This window comes from Aplidium turbinatum, chromosome 10 (assembly GCF_918807975.1).
Source record: "Aplidium turbinatum chromosome 10, kaAplTurb1.1, whole genome shotgun sequence".
Classification (NCBI taxonomy): Eukaryota; Metazoa; Chordata; class Ascidiacea; order Aplousobranchia; family Polyclinidae; genus Aplidium; species Aplidium turbinatum.
The window spans coordinates 18,320,428-18,347,635 of record NC_137481.1 but is presented as its reverse complement, the minus strand read 5'-3'; the positions used below and the strand labels follow the sequence as shown (position 1 = coordinate 18,347,635).

Here is a 27,208-nt window from a genome sequence, read left to right as displayed (position 1 = left end):
TCGTTTAAGAACGTTTTTAAAGAGGGGCAAAACCTCACGCTCTCTCCCCCTGTGTTAGTTTGCATAACTGACCAAAGGCATAATTTACGTGAAAGAAATTAAGCACAATTTACAAAAATAAATAAGATAATACTCGAAGGGGTATTGTTTCACGTTTCATGAGAAGCAAGATTCAAAACCATTGTCGTTCTTTTCTACCAATTCCTACTTCAGTTAAGATTCTACTACGAACATTCCTAGATCCTTCCTCCTCCAATTGAAAAGTCTTTTTGTGATTATGTAAGTATTGCCTACGTTGAGAATGTCTGGTTTGGTTCAGTTGTATAAGTGTGTTTTTAATATACAGTAGCTACATACTGTATTGGCAGTATGTAAATTCAAAAGAGTTTGTGCGTGTTTTTGCAGTGTTGTTATGTTTGTAGCCTACACACCCATATCCGATTAAACTTACTAACAAATCAATTAAGTTGGCGATGATATACACAGGTGAAGAAGTCATTACGTCTGATAGATACTTATTCACGAGAAAGTGATGTTAAAAATTATTAAAAACAATAAAAAATTTATAAAAACTGCTCACTCATATATTGCGGAGAAAATTAGTTTACCCACATCGGCTATTAAATAGAGAGAATGAGAGATTATTCTTTTATTACATAAACTTAACGTTTTCTCTAAATCACTAAAACCTGCAAAAAGTATAAAGATAAACACGTATTTTCTTATCTCTCAATGCCGGCTTTTCTTCCACCTTCACAACACTGCTGCAGCTTTGACAACGTCACGCCGCGGAACAACCCAACCTGACACCGAGACATGAACATGAAATCATCAATGCTGGTGCGGTGACGGCCTGGAACGTGTTAACGAGACAGATTGTTTTAATTAGGTTTCGAAACTTTCGATTTGATTAAAAGGAAATTGCGACCACTGAAAACAAAAAGATTAAGTCGGTATGTTTTCAACGTATAACTTATTTAAATTCTGTTAATTTTGTCACTGTGGCACCGGCATGTTTACGTTGCCGATGAAGGCGAGCGACAGACACCAGACCTTATATTGAGTTTCAATGACGTTACAACGCAGGCTAATGCTAATATAGACTCGGGGACTTCACTGTTCATATTTAGGTTGTAACTCCCCGTTTTTTTTTCACTTTTTAACTTTAAACTTGTTTTTTTATGCGTTGTCATTAGCCACCCGGTGCAAAGCGCGAATAGCTGTGCCCAACACGAAATATCGTCATCAGCAAATGTGCATTGGAAGATCATATCGCAAGACAACTAACTGTTGAATCATAGATTCCGGTGCTGTGCGGGTCTCTACCTTTGCACAACGACATTTGTCAGAAATGATTTGCTTAATTTTTTTTAACTTTTAGCTCATAGGTCACACATTCGTTTTAAACATATATGGTAACAGCACACGTACGCAACTCGTTGGTCACTTTTATATATAAGATGCATGGATTCCTCAATCACATTTTGGAAAAGTATAGATATAGGGTCTGTTGACATCTTAGGCTCTTGTTCAGCGCTTCGATTTGAGAATGAATTTTTCTTGGTTTTGAGTGTCATGTGAAGTCAGCTGGAGTTTTCAAAGTTGTTTGTTTCAAGAATAGTGTATGAATCTCATATCAAAACATGATAGCAAACATTTGCATAATTTTACAAGAACTATTAACAATTGGCAGAAGTACCTATTGGCAGAAGTTGGGTTTTTTAAAAATTTATTTGAAGATTTAAGCCAACAACATCAGTTCAAGAAAACACAACTTGTTTTTAAATACTGCAGTTGAATTCCACTCCATGCACTCTATAAAGCAATAGTAAAGTGCATAGCCACAAAATTAAGCGTGGTGTGCATCCACCATTGCAAATTAAACTTTTCCGCTTGCAAAAAACTAATTAAAGTGGAGTGTCTAGTATATTTACACTAAAATATTTGCTATTGTGATTTGAGTCATTTTTGTCAAAGTTATCAAAGCTTTCTTCTGTTGCGTATAATTCTTCCGCGGAAAACTGGCCGGAGGCAAACAAACTTCTTAGATAAATGAACATATTATCGTTAATCTCGACTCGATTTAAACTTCTCAAAAATTGATTGATTTTTGTTGAGAGAACACATGGGCGCACGAGCCAAAGGACAGAACGACAACTACCCTCCTGTTTTCAAAAAGTCCGCAAATTTGGACAAAATCTACGATTGTTTGGGAAAAAGTTATGAAAAAAAGCACTATAATTACATCAATAATAAAAATTACAAGTTACACAAAATATGTGGCCCACTGTAGAATTTTTATTTGGCATATTTAAATGTAATATTTTATGTAGGCCTATACAGACAAAAATCACAAAATCGTATTATTTTTTGTATGTCAAAAAATGCATCATGTTAATTTGAGAAGTCATAAAATATGAAATTATTTTGCATCTGAGCAAACCTTTTATGAAAACGACCATATCAATATGATGCAGTTGCTTCCAATCCCTAATTTTGTTCACTTACATAACTGTGTCACGCTTATTTTAGCACTCACAAAAAGTATCAAATTATTTGAACCTAGTTAAGTCTTTTATGCCACTGCCTAAAGCAGGGGTTCTTAACCTTTTTTGTCTTGTTTACCCCTTGCCGAATGAAAAAAGTAAAATTTACCCCCACCGTTTTGGTGGCCCCTTGTGATGTCATCGTGTCCAGTTAGCCATGCTAAAACTTGGAAAAGTCACCATTGCACGATAAGAATTTGGAACAAAGCGTTGTTGAACATTGAAGATCAATCAATTCATCTTTGCAAAGATCATCGTCAGCAATACTTTCTAACTTGGCTTTGAAGGGATGAGTTATCCAAAGAGCAGTGCTGTTAAAACTTTCACCTTCGATGTAACCGTCAAAGTTTTTTTTAAGGCGGCAAGGTGCTGGCATATTTCGACTTTGAGGTCAGAAATCTCGTTGCGACTTCTACTGACTTTCCAATCATCAAATGTTGGAAAAATTTGCGTAAATTCCTTTTTGAACTCTTCTACTCAGCAGATCTAATTTTGTCTGAAAGCCCTGAATTTTATCATGTACATCTATAATGGTAACACTTTTTCTTTGCATCTGCATATTGAGCTGGTTCAAACTTGAAAAAATGTCTGTCAAGTAAGCCAATGCACCAATAAATTTGTTGTCGCTAAAGTGCTTACTCAACGGGGATTTGTGTTCTCGAAGAAACATCTCGATTTCACCATGCCTAGTTCGAAAACTCGAGACAAAACAAAACCTTTATAGAGAGCCACCGAACTTCGGTGTGAAAAAGGAGAACGGAGTGTTCTGATCCCATCTGATCACAAACCACTTTGAAAAGATGATGATTAAGAGCACGTGCCCTGATAAAATTCACACATTCAACTACATGCTTCAATACTGCTTTCAAATATTCTGGAAGGGTTTTACTCAGGGATAGATATCCCTGGTTTTACTTGCCAGTGCATGTTAATGAAGGGCACAGTGAGTAGAAATGATGTACGGTGCGAGTTTTTTCACCAGAGTTGTAAAGCCAGACTTCGCACCTAGCATAGAAGGGGCACCGTCTGTGCAAAGTGAACCCACATGATTCCAGGATATATTATTTTGTTGAAAAAAATTAACCATTTTTTCCAGTGTCCAATTTTTCCAAAAAATGTAGCATACATAAGCCTACGCTGCTGAAATGAAACTGGTACGGTAATCTACTTGCGTGGAGATAAAAAAAAAAAAAACGGAATTTACATTAAGCATAAATTTGAATCAAAATCGAGTGCAACACTATCAGTTTTTTAATAACTGAAAAAATGAAGTTTGCTTTAATTTATGATTCAGTAAATTTACCCCCTCGGTAGGTGAAATTTACCCCCAGTTAAGAACCCCTGGCCTAAAGTGACATGATGCTGTTTCCAATTTTATCACACATTATGCAATACAGACTCTATGCTGTATTGTGCCATTTGGGCATCTACTAAATGAACATAGCTTGATAGTTTAATGAAATAGGCCTAGCCTATATAGTCTATAGAAGTTTCCAAAAAATAGGATACAAACTTTAACATACTGTATATTCATTTATTTTTTGTAGGCTACAACTTGATAATACTGTAGTACAGAAATATCTGCGATCACAGATATAAAATTATTTGCGAAGCTTTAAGTATCTAATCAAAGTAGGCTAGTAGCCTAGTAGCAAAAAAGTTGTAAAAACACTGGCCACAATTTCTGCTACTTCATGTTCGGAAAAAGATTGAAAATCTACATCCACTCCTTTACGAAGTAAGAAATTTTAGCCATAATAAATGTTGAAAACCTTTTTTTAAAGAAAATCGATATCATTTCTGTAATTGACATTTCAGGAAAGTAACATAAAAATACTTCTTTAAAATTACTGGAATTATTTTTTGCATCTGAAAGTAGACTAACAAAGGTCATGGCACGGCTTAAAATACAATTTCAGCGTAAAGTGCAAGAATTTCTATTGAACGGGGCACGGTAGGCTAGCCAGTTTTACATTGGTCTTGTTTGCGGTTGTTGTGTTCTCAAGCTGCTTAGTCGATAGCTATTTTAAAGTATATTTGGAAAGTTTCAACAATGCAACCCAATTTGGGTATTTGTTTTATTGTCCCAACCTCAAAAAATATTTTGGTCTCTAGGCTATGGATTTGGTCTCGTACGGTCTCCAAAGAGCACCACACACCCATGAAGTGCACGCAGCTGCGTCTTAGCAAGACGCTCAATGGCATATTTGAAAGTGGCCCAAAAGCTTGGAATTCTTGACTTTATGTAAGCTACACTTAGTCTAAGTCTTCAACTCTTCAAAAAACTCTAGATATGATGATTAGGCTATATGATAACAAGCGTTTGTTAAAAAATGTGCATAAAACAAATGAAATAAAATGAACTATCTACAGTAGCAATGCACGAGTCGGATTGATAAAATGTATATTTCTGAATAATACCACCGCTCTTTATTACATACGGCAGCCTGTTACATTGTTATTTGCATCAAAGTTGTCTAGATTCAATATCAAGACAAATGGAATGACAATACACAAACCGAGAATGTAAAAGGTTGGTTTAAATGCTATTTTTTAAGGCTAAAGAATAGCAGGTGGATTTGGTTTCCTGTGCAAATCAATTGAAACTACTCGTTCTATTAATTTGAAACTAATATTTTGTCAGCCTTTGTGTTTAAAATTTTCTTTATAAATCTTTGAGACATGCTGATAAACTACATTAAGATTTTTAACTAATAATAGTTCATATTTTTCAAACTCCCGGTTCATTTTTAGACAAAACGTTTTCAAATAAACGCCCGAAGTATTTGCGTCTTAATATGCCTTGACTTTGCGTTGCATGCAAGAAGGTGTTCTTATTATTTTAAAATCAGATGGATTCTTTGCATCTTGGCTCAACAACTTTTAGATGTGTTTAGAATTTCTTACGAGAACAGTATCCTCAAATTTTTTTTTAATGACGAAAAGTCTACAATCCGACAGCAAGCGGATTGTAGACTATGACCATCTTGACTAAGAATAAACAATATCAAGATTCAATATCTAGAAAAACAACTTACCAGATTACGTCACAACTCAGTAGCATGACTAATGGTCTTACGGCTTGCAGAGTAGCCTACCGCCATTTTGAAACGCTTACTTTCGCTCTGTCAACAAATGCCTTTTTTGTACTTTTGTAGAACCTTTGTAAACTTGTTATAGCCTACTGTTACTTGCAAGCGCTTTAATGACGTTTTATTTTTCATTATAGATTTTTGAAACCGACAAACACGCTTTTGTTGATGCACTTGTTTGTGAAAGAGGGTGTAAACTTTAAATCCTTACCCAAAAGCACTTGTTTTGATCATGCGACAGTACACACAGCTGGTTTTGTGGTGATTACTGTTTTGGTGATGAAGACAATATACGTAAGCTATTGATGTTCAAAGCACGTAGCAAATATACTTTTCACTCGAAAAAATGCATCTTCCAAGCTTCAAGATGGAATTAATTTATTAACAGGTATGAAAATGATTCACTCGTTTATGTCTAGTTTATTTTCGTTACATCACAACAGCGCAAGTAGGCTACCATTGTGAATACTGTATATAACAAGCAGATGTTTTTAAAAACTCTGTTTAGAAAGGATCTGACCAGTCTGTTGTAGGCCCATGCTCAGAAAAGAATTTTCTAAAAGATTTAAGTTGAGTTTTTTTCTTGGAAAATAAAGAGATGGAATAGCGCTTTAAAACAGTTGAAATAGGCTACCGTGTAGGTTACATTGAAACATTTGGCAGAAATTATTTCACTGAGTTTATTTTCAAAGTGACTATTCCTCTGATGACTTATTCGCTTCATCTCTGGCAAGGTGACTTTCCAGGCTCTTGGCTTATTCCGAACTGTTTTTTACATTGGGAGGTTTTCGGATGACAGCAACTGTTTATGACTTGGATTAAGAAGGTAGGCAACACGATTTGTATCCACGCGCAAAGGTTTTGGTAAGAGCTATTTTCCACAGATGCTTTTGAAAAGCGTGCAAATCAAGATGAAAGCACACAAACAAAAAAGTTAAATCTTGTTTTGTTGGCTTCTACTCAAATTAAGTAACTTAGAAAGCACACAAACAAATAAAATTGTGATTTGTTTTGGTGAGCTCCGATTTTTTCTTTTGACTTTTAGGATCTTTTTTTTTGTTAATTTGAACAGACCATAGCCTACGATGTAAGCTATTGAAATGGAAGACAAAAACTTCATACACCACCCCGTTTTGATAAGCAATTCTGTTTATAAAATAACGGAAATGTAATAAATGAGTTCAACCAACAATCAAAACGTAGGCTACAGTTGATCAACCAACACAAAACAGTTTAACTTTAATAATGGCACGTTAGGTCAATATAATTTATGTCTTCTGTTCTTATTTTGTGCCAATCATGTGAGTGATTCTGGCTTTTGATTAAGAAAGGGCAGCCCTTATAGCCTACGTTTTTGAGGCGAGCCTGTTCCCTTGCAGTTTACGCGCAATACTGAGCAACAGTTGTGCATCTTTTTTACAAATCATCACAGGCTGAGCAAAGTATTAATCAAGTTAGGCTGAATAACACAACATAAACCTAACTCTTGGTCAACCTAGGTCGGAAGATATTGAGTTTGTGCAGTGTTGCATGACAAAAGTGTAGTGATAGGCTACCATCGAATGTGGGTAGCCTACAACTTCAAACCCCGTTGCGCCCAACAATAAAAATCAAATTTTAAGACTTTGATATGAGGAAAGCTTGGTCCAACCAACGCAGAACAGTGCGACGTGTTGCATACTTGCAACATTGGGCTATGAAGAGCTAATTGAAAGTTGTTGTTTTTTTAACGAATGTTACTTTGCCATAGTCCATGCTCTCTCCAAAAAATCTACGCTACATGGGCTAACACACGGTCAAGCATCTAAACATTTAAAAGCGTCTTGCCACTTCCGCATCAAAAGGTAGGCCTACTACGTATAGTTTGGTCAAACTTTGCTGTTTTTTTTAATTTAAAAGGCTTTTGTCACCCTTAAATACTGTGCAGGCCGTCGAACCCTTCCGATCAAACCCAGGTTAAAAATCACTGATATAGAAGATTGGACGATATAAGCCGCAGAATGGAAACTTTCTTTAATCGTAGCCCATACAATCTTAAATTCATTTCACATTTTTAAATGTCGTTTCAAAGCTGGATTACATCGCCCAAAGCTTGCAGTGACTGCAAAATGAAATGAGTCGTCCCGTTGAAGCGAACTTTTACATGTCCGACCTCTCTGTTTGTTATACAATCACCTTTAACCTACTGCTTGGCCGATTTCATGAATGCATAGAGGCATTTAGTGTTCGGTGTAAGCCGATTTAATCAATTTTACTGTGAGCAAGACTGCACGGACGAAGGCAAAAGGGAAAGTACGGTAGCTTTATTTGCCAGTAGGCTACTAAGCAGAGGATGGCAGTTAATTCAGTGAGAATTTTACAAAAACGCATTGGAGCTTATACAAGTAGGCTAGCAAAGCCTGCCATAATCCATCATTCCTTTGTAACTTACATGGATTTCTACAATTGCATCCTTGGCTTTGCAAAACATTTAGGCTACACCAGCAAAGCAGATGGCTGCACTAGGTCTACTATTTAGCCTGTCAGTTTCCAGTCATTCAGTGCTGATGACTAAATATAAATATATTTTATTACGGTACTCGAACTGCCATAACTAAGTTTGTAACCAAAGGATGCGTTGAAACAAACTTTTGTTTTCTGTTAAAGTAATCTTAATATCGTTTCGTTGAGACTACACTTTTAAGAAGCCATAGTGGCCTATGCACACTTTGCACAGTAATTTCTTTTTCTGCAATGAAAAAGTTTCCCATCCTTTTTCTTTTCAACAACACATTTCTCAGTCATGAACAAGATTATGCCTACTGGAACTCGGGCTTACAGTCCGAAGTCGTCGTATTATAAGTTTGAGAATAGATTCAAAGATTATTATAGAAAAGCTTATCCTATCCTCAATTTGTAGGCTATAGCAACCCTGTGAAGGTTAATGTGGACACACAGCTGCCAGAGTTTAAATTTGAGCTTTGAAAGCTTCAGTGCGATCTATGCATGCTTTGCAAGACAAATTGATCCCAAAAAGAGCTTTAGGACACTTGTCAGTTAAAAGAGGTTTTCAAAAACTAAAAGATTTTGCATTGAAAACGCACTCAGCACTTGGAAGCACGCTTGTTTGTGAAAGTCAGATACTTTTCCGATCATACAGCAAGTCTATTGTAAACACAGAAAGCAATGGCAAACAGACCAGGGACAATAACCACCCGTCCCTTAGCTAAGTTGCATAAGCATCCGACTTTGCACAAGAAGAAACCACAAGATCAAGCCACGCTGGTTAAGGTCTCGGAGAGTGCGCTAATTCAACGCATTTTAAGGACACAACACTTCAATGCTGAAACAACAACCAACAATGAAAACTACATTCTGTTAATCCCAGTGACTGAACCTGCATTAGTGGTTCAAGCCCACAAGTATGCAACTGCCAGGATTAAGCTTTCAAAAAGAATTTTCACAGAGGATGAAGATGCTCATAATAAAATCAATCAATCAACTTTTCAGGTCTGCCACAAACGTTGGTATGGATATTGATGCAATATCATTTAAAAGCCGTCTGCACAAGGGCACGTCATCTGCAATCTAATTTAAGGCTCAATAACACACATGATGTGATTTAGGCTAAGAACAAAAATGGAAGATGGAATGATGACAGAAAAAAACCTGGATGATGGGATGGAATGGTCCTTCATCATTACATACCATTTCCAACAGGAACTTACTTTGAATGCCGTATCAAGATATGCAAAGTTTGTAAATTAACTTAAGTAAGGATTTCCGTTTGATAACGTTTCTGAAACTAAAATAATTCCATTTTCGAGTCGTATTCAACCAACCGGAATGGTGCCCAGACCGGTTGTTTGAGAACGAGAAGTCAACATGTCACAAAATTCAAAAGTTTGCAGATGAAAGATAGAAGAACATTTTGAAATGGAATAAAACATTTCTATGATGGAATGAAAGAAAATCTCAAGATGGAAGACAGAAAAAACGTTTTCCATTCCATCCAATATCCTGAGTGAAAGTCATTATGATTTTAACTATTTTAAAGTATTTGAATGAGAATGGCAACTGGCGGAATGAATTGTGGTAGGCTAATTCAAGCACACTTGAGGCAAAAAGTACAAGTTTTGTGGACAGACGTCCACTGTCGTTGACGTGACAAACTCATATTTAACGTTGCTATTCTCGTCTGCAAACTGTAATCCTGCTTAGGCCTACAGCATTTCTGAGGCTCTCTTACATTGAAAGAATTAAGCTTCAACAGAACAGCTAAAGTTATGATTTGAACACTTGCTGTCCTTTTTTTAATCACTTGGGTTTCTCTAGAGCAGGGGTTCTTAACCAGCGGTGCACGTACCACTAAGGGGTGCGAGACCTGATTTCAGGAGGTGCGTTGTTGCTTATTCACTAGGATTAGTTATAAAACGATGTAAGAACCTATGCTTGTTTATTAGTCTTACAACCAAAATTCTAAATTGTGTATGACTACTACTTTTCAGTTATGGAAGGGGAGGGAAGGGGGCAAGAACTGGTTGGTGATTTCAACCAGAGTTGAATAAATTACAGATTGTTTAGTTCAATTACATTATCAAATCAAATGCAATTAATTATATAATTCAATTACAAAAATTAATTGTTTCAATATTCATGTTAATCGATGATTTTATACAGTTTGATTTTATCAAAAACAAGTAGGCCCTATTATAGAGTTGTATTTGATTAAGATTAGGTTGAAATTTAGAAGTCCCTTTTGAACCCCAAATGGTGGCTTAGCCTTAATAACATTACGGATAAGTTATCATGTGCGCGACTTACCAATATGAAATGAATTCAAACGTTTTGAAGAAAAAATTTAATTACTGTTTTGAGGAATGTTCGCAATTGATTCTCTGATCAAACGCAATGCAAAGAATTAGAAACTGAAAATGATAATCTTGACTTTAAAGAGTGAACGATGCTTTTAAGTTTCAAATACAATGTAGAAAATAAATCTTATGCCTTTAAACAGTAATGAATTATTGAAACGTTTTTGGCTACAACTGAACAAGTTAAGCGATTTATAAATGTATGAGTAGGCTAAAACATGAAGAGTTAGCATACATCAGCAATAAACTACACTATTAGTTTCTCCACTTTGCAATAACTCTCAATATTGTTGGGTATTAAAAAATGTTTTGCTAATGTAAGCTAAACTTTTAGTCACAAAATTCTATGATCAACTAAAAGGTATACACTATAGTTTCAGGTTCATTCAAGTAAGAAGAAGAGCCTTTCAAGCACTAAGACGACAATCGTATGTTTTCCTCTGAGCAATCTTTCCAAAAGTCAGTTGTTCTTCAGCAATGTTGTACAGTAGTTGAAAAAGATCGTGAGTAGTGGATTATATTGAAGCTGAGAACAGTTGAGAAGATATAATCAATGTGCTCTTTTGTTCAACATTGCCACAATACTACGCCACCATTGCGTGCTTTTATTTCAGCAATGTAGATGTAGTCCTGGATGAAATAATTGCATTACGGGAACAAGGTGTTTTGTTGGAGAAAATTTTCAAGAATCTTGCCTTAACTAGCAGGGCCGTTGAGAACTCTAAATGAAGACATTTAAAAAAAATGCACTATATCCAAAGCATACTCAGTGGTTTCGTCGTTTCTGGGCCTCTTAGAAAGGTTGCGGGCTCCTAAAAACACTCCGCCCCGGGTCTAAAAGTAGGAAAAGTAGGCTACTCCCTGTCAACGATACTGTTGCTAAGTGATGGTGTTAAATGGCAAGTTGCCTTCAGATGTATTCAGATAAAAATTGCTTTGCTTGGACCGCTTAAGACTTTAAGTGATGTTACGACTCAAAGCAAAACCTTGTAGGCTACAATCTAAGTTGAAAAACTTTTGAAGAAAAACCAAAGTTATGTTCTTAGACTTGCTTTTGATACAGGAATGTGAAGTCAACGGAAAAACATCGAGAGTTTTGAACAAGTAGGGCACTTCATACACGAAAAAATTGGAAGGCTATTTTTACCTTGCTTTATTTTTTTCAAATAAATACCAGCAATAGTCATTATGAGAAGGTTAGCTGAAATAAAAGGTAATGCATAGGCTAATCTTCTGCTTCGCAGTAAGACATGCAGTCTACAGTAAGTTAACTTATAATCCTTTGAGAAATTTGCCTTATAACCTAAACCTAACGTAAAAATATTTTACATTTGGAAGTGAAGATCGTTATTTCATTTCAACTTTTTGAATGTAACAGATAGTTTAACGATTATAAGTTTTTTCTAACTTAGCCCTAACTAATTTGGTTCTAGTTGCCGGTTTCTAAAGCCCGTGTAAGAAAAGGCTACGCCATTTTATATGATGATAGGTATTTTACCAATAGCCTGAAAATGTTGCCGTACCACTCTAACAGAGAAAAAGTGTTTAATTATGAATTACTATACCGGCTCCACCTTTGTACAGGAAGTAAACCTGCTTCCGCTGACAAAATCTCGTTATTTAAAATGAATCAAATTACTTGCATGCTCTGAAAAAGCTTTCGACTGGTTCAGAAAAGTTACTTTTGATAAAAATTGACAGCAGCCATCAAAAGGAATTTGAGCCGCAATAATTGGACTTGGAATATTACTGAAGAAAGAACAGGATGATATAACATTACCAGCAAGGACTTCTTCATTTAACGGTGTTGTTTTTAACTTTGCAATTGCAAGTTGACCTTCTGAAAAATGGCGGATTTGACTCTTTTGCTGAGGTAGGTATATATTTTTAACACAAAATCAGAAAAGTCTATAGGATACAAAATGGCGACAAGTTTACTGGCGTTGATATAGACTGTTTTAAGTGTGTTTTTTTTAACTTTTTTAAACTAAAATTAAACGTTTTTTTTTTAGCTTAAAAATCATCAATTATTTGAAAATTTGATTGTTTGGGTTGCTTGCTTCACTTTACACAAGTCTAACCAGTTAAGGTGTATTGGTTTACGCAGTTTTCCTATAACTTGCATACACGATCAAGAAATCAAGTGAGTTTTCAAATCTTTAAAATCTGAGAATTTTCTTGGACGTTTGCTGTAATTGCACGTTACGTCCCTTTGTAATTCGAGTTGTATGAGGAGAGAAAGATCTCTTTGAGTTCATTGATTTTACACGATTATTTCAAATTTAACAGAACAAAAATTTGGTAAAAGAACTTAATTGTCGAGTTATCGACATGCGATCAGACATTTTGAAATTCTGAAAACAAGAGCTAAAAATAATTGTAGCCTAAGTTATGTTTTCAACAGTTAGCTATTCCAAAGTTTTCAAACTTTTATTTTGGGCTATTCAAAGCGGTCTTTTGGATTTGCCTAAAGCTCTGAATACGTTTTGAAAGGGCGTTGCCTCTTTTGTCCATTTGCGCTGAGAAATGTCAAATATTTGTGGTGATTTGACAAGTTATACTTATGAAAGAATAACTTTATTTTTTGTTTTGCTGTAAACAAACTATTAATCTCCTGCATTAATTGAGTAGTCTACTTTCGTTGGCGACATTCCTTCCACCAGAATGTCTTTGCCAAGAAAAAATTCTGATTACGCCTTCTGTGCAGGCATCAGTTCAGTTCAGTTGTTTTTTTTATTTCTGACCATCATATCAAAACAATACACATCAACATAGCAAAGGTCAAGAAAAAGGTAGAAGCGACAAAACGCGAACGTTAAAACGTGCTTGTGATCGAAGTAAGTTATTGAGTTGAAAAAAATTTGGCACGGTCGCAACACCTTCAGAAAAATTTAAGATATAAAGGGAAAATAAAAAATGTTACAAAACAAATAAACATATATAGGCTATAACTTTATTAGCCTACATAACTTTAGCTGATATATTGAAGATTTGTATGGACAGTTGCTATGAAGATCGGCCATGGTGCGCTATCAAAAGTGCTGATGGTCGTAACAGGGGCGCCGGAAGCGGGGAGCAAGGGGGGCGGCCGCCCCCCCTGCCCTCAATTTTTCTGCAGATGGAGGGGCAGGGGGGCAATGGTGCCCTTTTAAATTCATGTAAGCTACTGCACATTTTGCAATATAACAATTTCTGCTATTCGCTTTTAGCCTAATTATAATCATTCATTTTTGCCTCAAAATAATATACAGCCTACGGCACAAAATTTTGCAACACAGTAACCTACAGGCCTTAAAACTCTTTTTTTTTTTCGGCAGCCATCGTGGCCTACCGGGAGCTCCTTCTCGGCGGCCAAATCTGCGTGCTTGGAGGCCAAAATAAAAATAACGATAGCACAAGTAAATAGAATTAAACTTGAAACAATGCAAAAATGATCACTTAGCGTTGTTGAAGTCTGGGCCTGGGTGACGTCCTTGTCAAGTCCAATGGTGACGTCCAGTGACGTCCAATAGAATCGTTGCACCACGCAATAACTGCTTTATCGGGATTGTAATCCAGTACTGAGGGACCATCTAACGACACTCGCACGAGTGTCTCCAATGTGGCTGATTTTAAAGAAGTTCGCCACTCCCCTAGAATTCTCTTTTGCAACGAAAAATAACGTTCGACATGTGTTGACGGTGATGGCAAGGTAATAAAATAAGTATTTCAATGATGTGAAGGACATTAGGCTACTAAAAGAAGCATAATTTTTGCAAAATGTGATCAAAAAATGTTTTCTCCTCGGATGTCAACTAACCTAGTTCTCCTTCCTAACTAACCTACTTCTCCTTTTTAATGTCTGACAACATCGAATCGACATAAAAAAGACAATATTGCCAGCCGATGTAAATTAGCACTTCGGATTGAGACTTTTTTAAAATAAACGTCGGGAATTACAAACAAGACTTCCAGCGCTGGTGATCGCAGATGGATATATTCCATCAATAACAAATATTCCTGCACAATGCAACAGTGGCGATTATGACGCGCTGACCTAATTCTGCGTCACTCTTTGATACTACCGTACATATTTTCGACAGTTAATCCACGATCATTCTATTGCAAAATTAAATAATTGGCTAGAAGAGACCGGCGGCCAAACTTGGCCGATTGAGGAGGTAACACCGGCGGTCATTCAAGCACTACTTAGCGGCCATGGCCGCAGGCTGCTTTAAGGCTTGACAGGAAGGTTACACTTTTCACTTTCATTAGGCTGTCATTCATTACTACATGTGTGCTTCTATCTGTTTTTGTTTTATTTTTTGCTATTTGTTTTTTTTGGGTTTTGTGGCCGTGCTAACTACTAATATATAGCCTACTACATAATTTTTCATTCAGGCACGTTTTAAACCTTTCAAGGTTTTACCACCTTTTCCCGTTCGTTAACGTGCTGGTAGGTTTATATCGATTTTTGTAGTTAGTATCTTTTTCGTCCCGGACGCGTTAATGACAAAAAATAAAATGATTGATTGATCATTATAACATAGCATGATGCCCTTCTTTTTTATACCGGACACTTGTACGCTATCATTACTCAATACATAGTGAGCTGATAGATTAGCTTTGTCGCTACATCTTATCTTAAAACTTGAAAAAAAATTTGGCCTTTTATTAAACAAAAGTGCCCTTTTTTCGTAATCTTGCCCCCCCCAGTCAAAAATCGTTCCGGCGCCCCTGGGTCGTAAGGGGATTCATCAAGTCATTCCGTTCAGCCCTGCACAAAGTTGCACCTTCGGCGATTTCTTTGTGTGGTCTCCGTATAATAAATGACAAAAGAACACAACGCCAAACGTTTGTGTCGATGTTTGGAGAGTTTATTGGCGAAATGCCGAAATCAAAGGTTGATGGTCATAAGTGGTGTTCAGTAACTTCACCAAGTTAGGGATTACTGCAGCATCAATCTTGCTTAGTTAAGGTGTTCTGAACAGAGCTTTGTCAATGAACTTTTTCAATTTTAATTTAAAAAAAAAGTTTTGTTTTAAGCAATAAAACTATTTTGCTTTATTCTTGTCTACTTCAAAGACGTTTTATATTATTCTTCTTCTTGCAAAGTGGGCGGTTGTAGCATAAGTCCAAAATCTCATGTAACATAAATTCATTCCAATTAAAATCAATATTTTCAACATATCAACACGAACAAATGGGTAGTTATGTGTACCACAATACCAAATCCATTTTAAGAGGTTTATTAACTTGCTATGATTAAAATTGCGGTGAGCATCAAACATCCTAGAAGTTCAAAGACATCCGAGCAAAAAAGCTTCCTGAGGTAGAATCAGGGGCGGATCAAGTAAGTAGCCTTAGGGGGATTTCAACTAAACACAATGATTTGTTGGTCTTGATTTGTTGGTCTTCATTAATCAAACCTTGCAAATACTAAATAAAGTTACATTTTTGTGTTTTTGGGGGGAGGGGGTAATCGTCTCAATCACCCCTTTTTAGATCCGCTGATGGGTGGAATTAGATTTCATATCGTTACAGTGAGATAAATATTTTTTTAATTTTGTGTTTGTTGCAGTATAATAATTGTGTTTACACAGTGGAAGAATTAACGCAAGCTCACGATGAAAATAATGTGGGTCTGCTACAGCCGGCATTATCATAAATCATGACACCAAGCTGTCCTTTTTGGTGGTAGCGTCTTACACCTTCTTTTTGATGCGTTGCAAACGGCTTCTTAACCACTGCATATCACCAAATACGCCTTCTACAAAAACGTAAATAGCCTACTTTGACAAAGAAAAACCGAAAAGGATTTGTATACAAAAAAACGACAAGAAAGTAAATCCTTTTTCTTAGTTCGAAAAACCCAAGCTCAATGATATGGTTTAAACCTCTCTCCTGTGTAAGTTTACGCCATCGCTCGTATAAGTATGATTCATAACTTGATTCTTGCAGTACAAGCCTTTGAACCAGCGAAAGTAGATTACTTGGTGAATTACAATATTGCACAGCCTGTGGGATTGTTAAACTGACCGCTCAAGGACTTTATGAAAATACGAATGTAAACAAACTGTCATGTTTATTAACCATATCACACTGTCTATTTATGAAGTACATGCATGTGTCCTCGCGCTGGTTTGTGTTTCGAGCCAAGCTGATGGTTGACACCATCTTCATGTTCTTGATTTCGAAGATCTTGCATATATTTAGATTGTTTACTGCAAAGAAAATTAACGTTAGAAAAAATAATTCCATAACTTTTGATTTCGGCTTTGGTGTGAATTACAGCTGCACGTATATTGGCGGTATAGCAATAGCATAGGTCGCAATGTGGTATAGCTTATCCTTATGATATAACTTCTTACACCTGTTTCTAACCTTCTCCTTAATTGCTGTAGCAGATAATATTGGCGTAATGCTCTGTAATCCTTTGCTGCATTGACGTTTTGTTAGTAAAAACAATATATCTTCTATTTTGCATAGGTTTGAACCTAACTATTCCGCACATTCAAATCAGAAATCATTACTCAGGATAAAAATTCGGGCACAATAAACACAAAAGACGAATTTCGAATTATGTAACCACAGTTCATATACCTAGTCTAAACTCGATCAGGGGCCACAACCTTTCTGCATTACGGTTTAGGTGATTTTTCCACCCATCCATCATCAAAGCTTGAGAGAAAAGTAAAGCAAAAGTAAAAACTAAGTGCATGTGACTAAATATTGTCTGCACATTCAAAATATCGAATATCTGCCTCAAACGTTATAAAAGGTAATTATTTACTTTTTCAGGATGGACCAGTGACAGAATTGATTGATTGATTTGATCTTTATCCTCGGACTGAGAAAGTTTCATTGAAAGCTTGGTTCTGGTGGTTTCGCATAGGCTACTTGCAGAGGCTTTGAACCACTGACGCATGCCCGGTCACCGAGATTGACAGAGTGAAGATTCTGCTTGGTATAGAAAACTGTCATGTTGTTGGGTAACTGTTATGCACAGCGGCATTCTGATAGCTGTAAACCTATGGCCTGTCAAATTTGTTCCATACAAAATTCGTAGACTAAGTTCAGACGCATTTTGAAACACTGAAGAATTAATAATTTTATTTCGTTAAAGTTGTAGGCTATACTAAATTAATGATAGTTATACTAAAGTAGTTTGACTTGATTTACTTTTGCTTTTCAGAAAAAGATTTGTTTAGCAAAATGAATACAACTTTTTATAGAAATTAGCAAAGCATTTTGACAATAATGAATGAATGAACGAACTGTAAAGAGCGTATGAAGTTGAAGCGGTGGATATCATAATATGGATAATATTGCAGCCTAGCCTACTGATCGAACACCGATTTGTAATGGAAAACAAAATCAGAAATTGTAGCCTACTTTGTTGGATTACTTGACCTGCATAAGCAGTAAACACCTTCCGAGACTTCAAAGTTTAGAAAAGAACCAGAAGATATTAACGATTAATTTATTCTTCTCCGTGTGAAACAACAAAAACGGATTAACCAAGTTGCTGCTTTCAAGATCCTCTTTCACTGCGGAAAAGTTTACGAGATATCGTGAGTATTTATTGCAAGACAAGACAATTGAAGCAGTTTGTGATATTCTGTTGTTCAAATTTATATCTTTTTGTAGCCAGTTTTTGCATCAAAATTATTATGCTTTCTTATTTCCAATCGTGTAACATTTTTCACTTGTTGATATTGCACTGATGAGTCGCGCGTGCATGAGCTATTGCGCTGACATTGGTCGCATCGGGCAATTGCGTCTCGCGATGTTGAGTAGTGCGATATCGGTACAGCGCAGATCAAATCTAAGACGGCGGCCAGCAAACCGGGGTAAATTACCTCAGATGGGGTTAAATTAAATTTTTCCGTGCTAATTTTGAGAAAATATGAAATACTTTCTTCGTTGCTTATGAAATACTTCTTTTGTTTATCATTGTTTTACCAAGGAGATTGTTGTATCGTAAATGTCAAAGTATCGATATAAAACACTGGCGTTCGTAGAACAGATTAGTAGGGTATATTGTTTTTGTTGTGAAGTGATATCATTCAAACGTTAATGGTTGTGTATAATCAAGCGTTACCGTTGCATGTTGTATTAGCAAACGCTGTGCAATGGAGCTGATGTAGTCTACCTAAAACAAAGCAACAATAGAATTCGTTTTCGCTTTTTTGTGACAAAATACTGCTAAGCGTAGCCTACGCATTGCGAATATTAAACTAAATAACTTTTTGAGCTTCCATTTACATTTATGATGTAAATTAAGCGGAAATTGGCGCTTGTTTACTGGCCGGGTGATTGTTAAACTTTACAGTGTAACTAACTGATTGAACTCCGAGCAAACTAGGCAAGTTGTAAAACGCTTTGAATCTCAAACTTCACATTTTATTTTGAAACAAGAAAAACCTTGTGAAGGTTTGAATTTCTTTGAAAGAAGCTCAGGCTCTGTGGAACGTAAAAACATTGACCGAACAAAAAATGATTAAGTTACCAGTTGGTTCCAAAGCTTTTTTTTATTTTTAAAAGGTTTTCTTTGAATTGAATCTCTGTTCAAGTGTTAACATATCAACTTTTGAAGATTAAACATTTGATTTATAAAAACTAGTGAAAAGTAGGCTACAAATTTCATCGTAAAATTGGATGATAGCAGAATAACTTATGACATTTTTATAAAACTCTAATATACTTTTGTTTTAAAAAAATTAAAAAGGCTGTTGCATTAACTTGAAACTAATAGCCTAAAACACCACAAGAAAAGTGATTTCAAAGCCAAAAAAAAATCAATATTTTAATTTAATAAAAATTGCATTTTCTTCATATGTACGGAAGTTGTTTTAAATGTGGTCTGCATCAACAATGGTACAGTATTCTTTGTTGCTACATGATTATCAACTACAGTAAAGAATTGTTTATACTGTACAGCACTATGTTGGTATTTCCAAACTCACTAAAAATATTTTCACTTTTATAGAACGTTAAAAATACTGGCCAGCGCGTCACCACAAAATGTCTGCTGAATTAGTAGTTTCCAATACTTGTCCTTTCAGTTGTGATGTCCGCACGACCTGTACAGAATTTTATCATGTTCAATCATTTCCTACCTACCAAAGTCACTTCTGTACTTGCTTTAGAGTCTGTACGTGGGAACGAAAGCGTCAATTAAGTAGCACTTGTGATTCATAGACTTTTTATAAATTGTAGCACGGTATTGCTTCTGCAAGGCGGTAATTACACGCAACGTACAAGACGTAATTTTTTTTGATCTAAAACCGAGGTTTGCCTTGCAGGTATGAGGAAATTACCTGCCGTCGCTATTTTGATATTGAGATAGCGTGGCTGTCCTTGCGAGAACTGTTTGAAAAGGCAAGGAACTGTGTGTCGTGCAGCGTGCAAAACTATTACTATTAGTTGCTTTGTAATCAGTGTATGCTTCTTGACTTTACTATTTTAAGTTGAGTCTTAAGATATTTTAAAGTAGCGATAAAAAAGTATTTCTAAAATGTGTTTCTTAAAAAAAACTTTTTATTTATTTTTAGACCAGAATCAATTTTGTCTGATTTGGTACAAATGACTGCAAAAAATAACAGTTTATTTTTTGCTTAATTTTGATAAACAATCACTATCATGCAATAGGAATTATCAACGGTTGTTTTATCAAAATTGCTAGAATGATTGGACCGTTTCATTGCACAAGGGGGTAATTTTACCAGCCTTGATATATCTAGTTGACGCCTTTTTCGGTTTTGCTCTGTCTTGGCTATACATGCTGATTTCCAAAGTGTTTTTTAATTATCATTTTACTCATACAAGATTGGTTTAATTGAATAATTACGTTTTCTCTTTCAGGTGTCACACGAGAGCAAACCGTGTTTTTAACCAACATCCTCTAAGTAACCTTTAACCTTGATGATGTTTAATCAGTGGTGCTTTTAAACTTAACCTCTCTTTTGGGCACACGCCTATATTTGAAACCTGACAAATTGCCGGTTTTGCACTGTCGCGTGCGATTGCTTAAAAATACACGCTGATCAGATGGGCTACACCTAACGTACGCAGCCTTTTTCTTCTAGCGTGAATGTATTGACGTTAACGTGTAGGTTTGGCTAGCTTCGAAATTTCCTGATGTAATCCACCGAAGCAATACCCAAAATAAATTTGGATACAATTTTTAAAAATAGTAAAGTTTTCTGTATTAAATATAATTTTAGTAGGCTAATGTAGCCTATTTTAGGTAAAATTGAAATTTTTTTTGTTTGCGACATTGGCTAAATTCTATGAACCTGTTCAAATCAACATGTTAATTTGGGCACGTACAGAATATGAACTTATCTGAATCTGACAAATCCATCTATGAAACGGTTCAAGTTGTTAATTTGGGCACCAACAAAATGTGAAATTACCTGAATCTGATTATTTTTCTATGACATTTTCTATGACATTGTCATCAACATGTTAAACTTTGGCACCAAAAAAGTATAGAATTGCCTGAATCTGATTATTTTTCTGTGAAACTGTCCAAATCAACATGTTCATTAAGGCACTCATTTTCTCAAGTTCAATACAGATAGCTATTTCAATATGTCTATTAGGGCAATTTCAATAAAAATCACGCAGATTTGGGCAAATTTTGTTCTGCCCTCCAAAATATTTTAGTCCCGTACGGTTGTGATTGATGCAAGGTTGAAGTTAGCACTGAGATTATTCTAGTGCAAGTAAATCAAATATTGTCCTTAAGATTTTATTGAAAAGATAACTTTTTAATTTTTTAAAACTGCAATTTTGTCGGTTGCAAATTTGCAGTAAACCGTTAAACGTTTTTACGAGGTCAAAAGGTGAGTAATTTTTACTTGTAAAACATTCTTATTGCGACAGTGATATCAGCTAACACATACTGTAGGCTAAATAAAAAATATAGTGTAGCTTATGAAGATGGATCTATACTGTATATTGAAGCTTGTATTTTTTACCTTAACTCACAAACTTGATAAACAACAATTATTTTCGGATGTATAGACGGCGCAGTGCAGCCTTCTGCAATATGCGACATTTCTTCAAAAGCAGCTGACACTGCAAGCACGCATCGCAATTATGTGTACAAAAGTTTGAATAGATTAATAACAATAATGGTTTGGGTATAATGTACGAAAAGTGTTCACAGTGTTCAAGTCACTTTTTGAATTTCTTTTGTGTGTAGTACAATTTATCTCGCCCTTGTTGTACATGCAAGTGTTAATTGTAATTGTAGGCTTGTTTTCACAAAAAAAAAGTTTTTTTATCTCTTTTCTAGGTTTGGTGACTGTGCAAATTAAAGATAGGCCTATATTGATTTTCAAGCGTTGTTTTATGCATATTTTAAACCTTTTGGTTTTGCCATCTTTTCCTTTTGTTGGTGCCAAATTCGTGTGTTTACTTTGAAGTTTTCTACATGTTCGCGCCAGCAAAGAAAAATAAATTGAAGAATTAAATTGTAAACTGACATTTTTTGACATTGTTATTTGTTTTATTGTATGGGCTTATAGCGGTAGCAAGCATGTTGTACTGGGATATCAGATAAATTAAAAGAAACCAACTCCTAAGGTTAAAGCAATGCCAGAACTGCCTCCATTTTGTTCTGTCTTTTGTTTTTACTAATGCTTCTGGTATGCTTTTTATTTCTGTAATTTGCTTGATATTGTCAAAATGTTTCATTTTTTGTTGTCCTTTTGCCTTGCACCATACCAGTCAACATTAAGTTTTCCAACGGGTTGCATCTTGCTATGGGTCCGAAATATCTGAATTTTCTGAGGTTGATATTGTTAATCAGACTCCATTTATCGTCTATTTGTTGGGAAGCAAATTGATCTGTTTTTCTTTCCATCCAGGTGATGCGTAATAGTCTTCTGTGACACCACATTTCAAAACTTTTTAACTTTTTAATGTCACGTTTTTTGTATGTCCAAATTTCACATCCATATGTGGCAATTGGGAAAACGAGAGTTCGCAGCAATCTTACTTGTTGTAGCCTACTTGAGTTATTGTAACTTACTTGCAAGTGTTAATTGTAATTGTAGGCTTGTTTTTACCACAAAAAAAATTTCAATCTCTTTTTTAGGTTTGGTGACTGCGAAAATTAAAGACAGTGATTTTCAAGCGCTGTTTTATGCATACTTTAAACCTTTTGGTTTTGCCATCTTTCCCTTTTGTTGGTGCCAAATTCGTGTGTTTACTTTGAAGTTTTCTACATGTTCGCGCCAGCAAAGAAAAAATAAATTGAATTGAAAACTGACTTTTTTTGGCATTGTTATTTATTTTACGTGAACATCAAGTCTTGTGCAACATCATAACATTTGATGCATTACTTCGTAAATATGTTTTTTCTTTTGTTGGAAGATGCAAAGTATCGTCTAACTCTATAGTTGCCTCCCTGATGAGGTCTGATTGTCATCGTATATCAAATTACCGTATTCATTATAATAATTCTATGTATGCTGTTATCTAGTTTTGATGGCTGCCATGTCATCTGATTGTTTTTATCGTTCTGATATACTTTCAGTTCTTCTAACTTGTAACATTACCGTACCATTGTCTGTAAACTTGTATCAGTAGATAGCCTATTTAGTGAGATTTTGTGCATTTGCAGTTTGTGTATTATTTCGTTGTTTTACGTTGTTATTTCGTTGTTGTTGTTCGTTATTTGTGCATTTGCAGTTTGTGTAGTATTTCGTTGTTTTGGATATGGTCAGCTTTGTCTGATGCAAATAAAATATTATTTTATCGCATGGGCTTATAGCGGTAGCAAGCATGTTGTACAGGGGTCTGGGATGTCAGATAAATTAAAAGCAACCGAATCCTAAGGTTAAAGCAATGCCAATCGAATTTTATCAAACTAGCAGGCCAAGTCTTTTAAGATTTTAAGTTTTGCTTGGCTCGCTCGAAGCGCACTCCTAACTTCAGGTAAAATCCTTATTTCGTAATACAATTATTTTCCACGAAACACAAATACAGTGGTAAATTTATATAAAAATTTGGGGGGATCAAAACTCTGTAAACTAAAAAACTTTAAGAGAAATGCACAGTAAAAAGTTAAGGTCTGATAATGAAAATTTTTATCAGGGGTGTGGACTGTGGAGGCATGGCTTCAAAAATTGGTGGTAAATTTTACCTAATTTTGGTTGCGATTTTGTTACCCACTAATGTCCTTGAGATTTGGGCGCACAAACTAAATATCTGTTGAATTTAAACGTAGTTTATTTAAAATTAAAGTTAAGTTTCAAATCATCATCGTTTTCATGAGCACATAATGATTTCATTAATTGTTCTTGTCAAAAAGTTACTTTTAAAAGTTTAGGGTTCAAAAACAACTTTAGATTTGCATTATAGTTATTGTTTGTTCTGATGTAATTCATGATGTAAGTGTGTTGCAAGAAATGCGCTGGGACTGGGTAACAAATCAAAAATCATCTAAACATTTTCTTTGAAAATAATGATAAGAATCAGACCAAGGGAAATGTTAATATTATTTTAAACAGATTGCTTACTGCATCATCAGAAATAAATCCCTTATTCTAAAATGATTTGCTGAAATAATTGATAACATTATGGTGTTTTCCGGTTTGTCCATATTCTGTACGTTTCTATCCGAATGGCACTACAATAGCAAAATGAAAAAAGGCGGCCCTTCAAATTGAATAGCTGGCTGCTGCACAAATCACTTTGTGTGCAATCTTGAAGCGGAAAGCGAAAGTACAGATGACTATCATCATATTGTCTGCTGAATTCAAATTCATGCAAGTTCGAAACTTTGTTTTTATGTTTTTCTTTGGCATTTATTAAATTTTGAAGATAAAGTCCTGAAAAAAAGGAAGCTTGCCGATCCAGTTTGACAAGTAGCCTGGAATTTAAGAAAAATAGAGCAGCTTTTCTTTTTTCTTGAAGTTCTTTTATAAGCGGGACATTGGTGAGAATACTTGTATTTCAGTTGAACTGTTCGTGTTAGTTGTTTGGCAGCCCAGGACGTACTTCAAAATGCGTTGCAAGAAAACTGCTGCAATTGTAGCGGTAATCAATATTTTGCAAAATAATACATGCGAAAGTCTTTGAGGTGTTTTTGTTATTTTAAAGTACTGATCTTTATTAATACGTTGTCAAATATTTGTTTAGGATTTCAGAACTTGATTGAAATAATTCTGTATTGAGTTGATGATATAGCAAAGGAATGCCGTTCACCTGCAGTAAAACTGTTATGCCAGTTCTTCCGAAACCGAATCACATCAAAGAAGGCGGAATATCTGAAAGTATTCCACTTAGCGCCATTGAAGACAAAGAACTAAGAAAAAAGTTACGCAATCGGCAATCCGCCCTTGCAGCCAGGGAACGCAAAAAGGCCAGAATGCTCGAGTTGGAAAAGCAAGTAGTTGAACTTCAAGAATGTAGCAGAAGATTGGAAGAAGAAAATGATTATTTGCATCGAAAACTTGAACTTATGATTAGGAAATGCATACTTGGAGGAATGTCACTCGATAATGACAAAGATTTGCTACAAATAGCTCAACCTTTTCTAAATCAAGAAGGCTACATGATTAGGTCAAACAGTGAAATGATTTGTCAAGCTTATAAACGAAAGCGCGGTATTTCAAAAACTGACACAATTTGCCACAAGAGACAAGGAATGTCTATTAAAGACTTTATGCAGCAAAACAATCGTGCGGTAAATTCCAATCAACAACATCATCAACAACAAACCGAGTATGGGCTTCCACTGAAACCACAAGCCAACAAAGAAGTCATGGCCACTGCTGCAACTGCCGTGTCATTTGAAAATCCAACAATATCCATGCAAAAGGAAAGTAACTCAAAGCCTGTTTGTCAAAAACCTTTCATCACTCTGCGACACTCTGCACAGAAGCTTGAAAATTCACCGACTGAGCAAAAAGAGTATAGTCCTTTTAAAAGTTTTAAACCAATACAAACTTATCCAAAAATACAACAAAGTCCGAATGAAGATCATTTTAAAAGTCCTCTACATTATCATGTCGACACGACCAGCTACAACAACCCTCAAAGGACTACAACCCGTACATCCCAGACCTCCTTTGATCAAAACGCTCAAGCTGTAACCTACGATAACTCACCAAAGAGCTCGATGACGCATTTTCTTCCTTCCATAGGGGCAATGCTTGGATCAACAACAGAGTGTCAAAGAAAAGACTTCTATACGGCCCCAGAACCAAGTCACAACGCAATAAGCAACGAAACTCTTTTACAGAATGATCAACGGTTGGTTATGCCGATTCAAGTTAAACCTGAACGCACAGTTGGTAGTTTGAAAGAAAGTCAACGCCACACGAGACAACCAAACGAAGATATTTCTTTATCCTCCTACAACGGAAGCTCCTGTTCTTTTCCGTCTGTTCCAACTAATCGTCCAAGAAAGACCTCTATGGAATTGACTAGGCAAACGTCGTCACACGAATGCCACGACTTCAATTTCAATGCTGCAACTTCAGAAAATCCGCAAAACTTTCTCGAAACTAATTTAAGCGAAATTTTTACACCAAGTGGGGATGAAGGCAAAGGCAATACCAGTGTTTTCAACCTTCAGGACATTAATTTAAGAAACGATTCTGTAGGATCGCCTTCCAGCAAAAGTGGCAGTGATTTTAGCATTGACGAACATTTAAATTGGGTAAACGATAACCTAGTATTTGCATTTTAATTCGCCTTCGTCGCTAATAGCTACTGCAGTTCTAATGCAGTTGCATAGGCTACCTATTGCATTTGAATCCAAACAGTTCCAACAAAGAACGAGACTACGGTATTTCTATTGCGTGTCAATTACGGCCTGTTTACGTAATATTTTGCCATCGCTTGATATACTATATTATGTAACTCATCAATTTCATTTTGTGTCGTTTTATGTTAACACTAACCTATTGCAATAGCAACGTGTGCATTGCAGAGTTTTTTGGGGCTTGTGTTGGGCATAACAAATCATCAAGCAGCCTGCAGACTTCACTTCAATTTAAGCTAAACTTGTCATGATAAAAAAAACCTTTACTGTGTTTTTCATACGGCAGTCTAATAATTGTAACAAATCTACGGTGATCTATAATAAAAGTAACAAAAAAGAGGTTATTCAAATAAAATTAGAAGCCTTCATTTTCAATCGTGGATTTGTCTTAAATCTTGAAAAACTTTTCAGCATTAACTTCATATAGAAAGGTTTTTCTGTTATAACTGGCTCCTGTATTAAGTTGCTTAAGAGATTTGCGATACGTAGTATAGGCCTTGCGCTTCTAAGAGTAAACTTGGTAAGATGTAAAGTAAGGTGAGTCGAGTGGCCGAGTGGTTAGCGCGTTGGGCTCGCAGTTGAGAGCCTGCATGTTCGACTCCAGCCACCCGCACTTGCTGTTGTTTCTCTGGGCAAGAAACTTTATGATAATTGCCTCTACCCAGTGATCGATTTAATGGGTAGTACCAAATTTAAGTCATAAGTAGAGTAGACAACCGGAAACAGACATTGCCGTCGGCTGCAGCGTGGGTCAGGTGTACGTCGGAAGGCGTACACCGATGCATAGCGCTCAATTCCGCTTTCCAGCAATGCAGGATGAAGATAATAAAACAAAAGTTAAACCTTTCACAGTAGAAGGCATGTCTAGACCCTCAGGCTAATTTAGAAGCTTGGGTTTTTGTCGTTTTTGCTTTATCTTACCATGCTTAGCCTAGTTGGACCAACGTG

General features: G+C 35.8%; 1 protein-coding gene across 1 annotated transcript; it reads left to right on the top strand.

Annotated features, from left to right (window-relative positions):
* The first annotated feature begins 24,685 nt into the window (after positions 1–24,685).
* LOC145779029 (uncharacterized) lies at positions 24,686–26,496 on the top strand. Its single transcript, XM_082590611.1, has one exon. The coding sequence runs from the start codon at positions 24,686–24,688 to the stop codon at positions 26,183–26,185; it is 1,500 nt and encodes a 499-aa protein (XP_082446737.1). The 3' UTR covers positions 26,186–26,496.
* The last annotated feature ends 712 nt before the right edge of the window (positions 26,497–27,208 follow it).

Excerpts from the sequence above, each read along its gene's own strand:
- LOC145779029 (XM_082590611.1), top strand. The coding sequence starts at position 24,686 with ATGCCGTTCACCTGCAGTAAAACTGTTATGCCAGTTCTTCCGAAACCG.